Source organism: Telopea speciosissima, chromosome 7 (assembly GCF_018873765.1).
Source record: "Telopea speciosissima isolate NSW1024214 ecotype Mountain lineage chromosome 7, Tspe_v1, whole genome shotgun sequence".
Taxonomy (NCBI): Eukaryota; Viridiplantae; Streptophyta; class Magnoliopsida; order Proteales; family Proteaceae; genus Telopea; species Telopea speciosissima.
This window is the reverse complement of record NC_057922.1, coordinates 34564477-34566609: the sequence shown is the minus strand read 5'-3', so window position 1 is coordinate 34566609 and position 2133 is coordinate 34564477. Positions and strand designations below refer to the sequence as shown.

General features: G+C 39.0%; 1 protein-coding gene across 1 annotated transcript; it reads right to left on the bottom strand.

The window, feature by feature from the left end:
- Positions 1-844: 844 nt before the first annotated feature.
- Positions 845-1198, bottom strand: LOC122669452 (monothiol glutaredoxin-S10-like). Its single transcript, XM_043866219.1, has one exon. The coding sequence runs from the start codon at positions 1196-1198 to the stop codon at positions 890-892; it is 309 nt and encodes a 102-aa protein (XP_043722154.1). The 3' UTR covers positions 845-889.
- Positions 1199-2133: the final 935 nt, after the last annotated feature.

Here is a 2133-nt window from a genome sequence, read left to right as displayed (position 1 = left end):
CTCTCTCTCTCTCTTTGTTCTTCAAGAGTTGAGCTCTAGCACTTATGCATAACCCATGGGAGGGTGTAATTTCATCTTTTTTCAAGCAAATTCAAGCCGGGAGGGGAGGATGGGGTGTGGTGGTGGTGGTGTTAGGTTGCAGGGGGTAGGGGCGGGTGGGTTGGGTTGCAGCAGGTGGTGGGGCTAGTGGGGTTGCAGAGAAGAAGAAGAAGAAGAAGAAGGAGGAGGGGGATGGTGATGGGTCCCATTAAGTCTATTTCAAGGATAAAATTAGAAAAAAGAAAAAAATTGAGCAATTAAGGGTATATTAGTCATTTTAAGTCATGAATTACCAACATCGTACCACTTAACGGGAATGATATAACGGAGTGGGGCTATTTGTAACAACTAATCAAACCTTAGGGGGTGTGGTTGTATAATTTAGAAATACAGGGGGTTGTTCTGTATTTAATACAAACCTCAGGGAGTGATAGTGTAATTTTTCCTTATTGGTATTATACATAACCTCCCCTACCATTAAGAGGAATCATATTCTGATGAACCCAGATAACCACCAACACTAACCACCACGTAGTAACTCCTAAAAAATATATGACATATTGGGCCACATCAGCTTCTGCCATATGGAATGATGATTTAGTCATTTTGATCATTCGATTTGATATGAATTCTAGTAAAAAGACGGCATAAGAAAACCAAAAAAATAGAAGAACTAAAAACTGCAACTATATATATTAGCAGAATTGATACATAACCATTAATATTGGTTTTTTCATAAGAGTACACAGTCACCTAAGGGAGTAAAAAAAAGCTGGAGACTGAATTAAGAAGAAGCTACCTCACGAGTTGACTCGGTATAAGAAGAAGTGAGTTGAGTAAGGTAGTAAAATTAAAGCCAAATAGCACCTGCATCTTTGAGCATTCTTGTTAATGAGCCATTGAGATGTAAGGTCATGACTTCATTAGCAGAACCCACAAGTTTACCACCTATGAAGACAGCAGGTATAGTAGGGTTACATCCAAGCCTCATGAGTGCCCATTCCATCTCTCTTCCTCTTGAGTCTTCATCAAGTTCATGAATTGCAGGGCTCACACCAAGGTCATAAAACAATCTTTTGATGGCATGACACATACAGCAAGTGCTCTTGCTGAAGATTACTACTGCCTTCTGTGAAGCCAATCTTGATACTCTATCCATTCTTAGCTAGCTAGGGAAATTTAATGCAGTTGCAGAGGCCAATGGGAGTGAAGAAAATATTGGGAGATAGAGAGAGCAAATCTGATGAACACTTGAGGCTGTGAGTGTGGGTTTGGTAGTGAAGAGTTGTCAAGAAACCTTATTTATAGAGAGACCAGAGAAGGGAGGTGGATTTGATTTTTAATCAAAAAATTAGAAAAGATATAAGGTGGTGGGTGGGGCCAAGGGGGGGGGGGGGGAGGTGGGTCATGGGTGGATTCCATGTAGGCTCTTATAATTTGGTGAATATGACACAGTGACCCCTCTATCTGAGGTCTTTATGCTTTACTACAAATGGAATGGCAAGTTGCAAACAATATCAATAAAGAGTATTATGGAAACAGGGAACTCCTTAATTAATTAATTACTTATATGATGGATTAGTAGATAATTATAGAGGAGGTTTTAGTTTAGATTACAGTAAATCATTTTGCTCGTGGATGAATGTATGTGAGTGCCTATCATGGTGGCATCTGTGCTGAGGTGGGTAAAGTGGATTGAGGTTATCCAATAGAGAGTAGATATCAACTTTTTCTCTTTTCATACTTAAATATTCCCTCAAATTCAATGAAAACAAAAGCAAAGGAAGTCAACAATTTAAGAACACATATAAGGTCAACAAGTGAACCGGATTGATGGTTTAGTTTTTGGTCCAAAATTGTCTAGTCTCGACTCTTGATTGATCAGGTTGATGATTTGGATCAAATAAATTATGATTAGATCAAGGCTCAAGGGGGTGTAATGTTTGGGGTACGTACGATGTCTTTTTTTTTTAAGCTTGATTTGTGGGTTGATTCCAAAGGGCCGTTAAGAAGTCGTAGGCGAGGGTTCGGTAAAATTCTTGTATAGGGTTTCGGTATAAATATGTGGCGATATATGGTTTTTTCTTTGTAGTA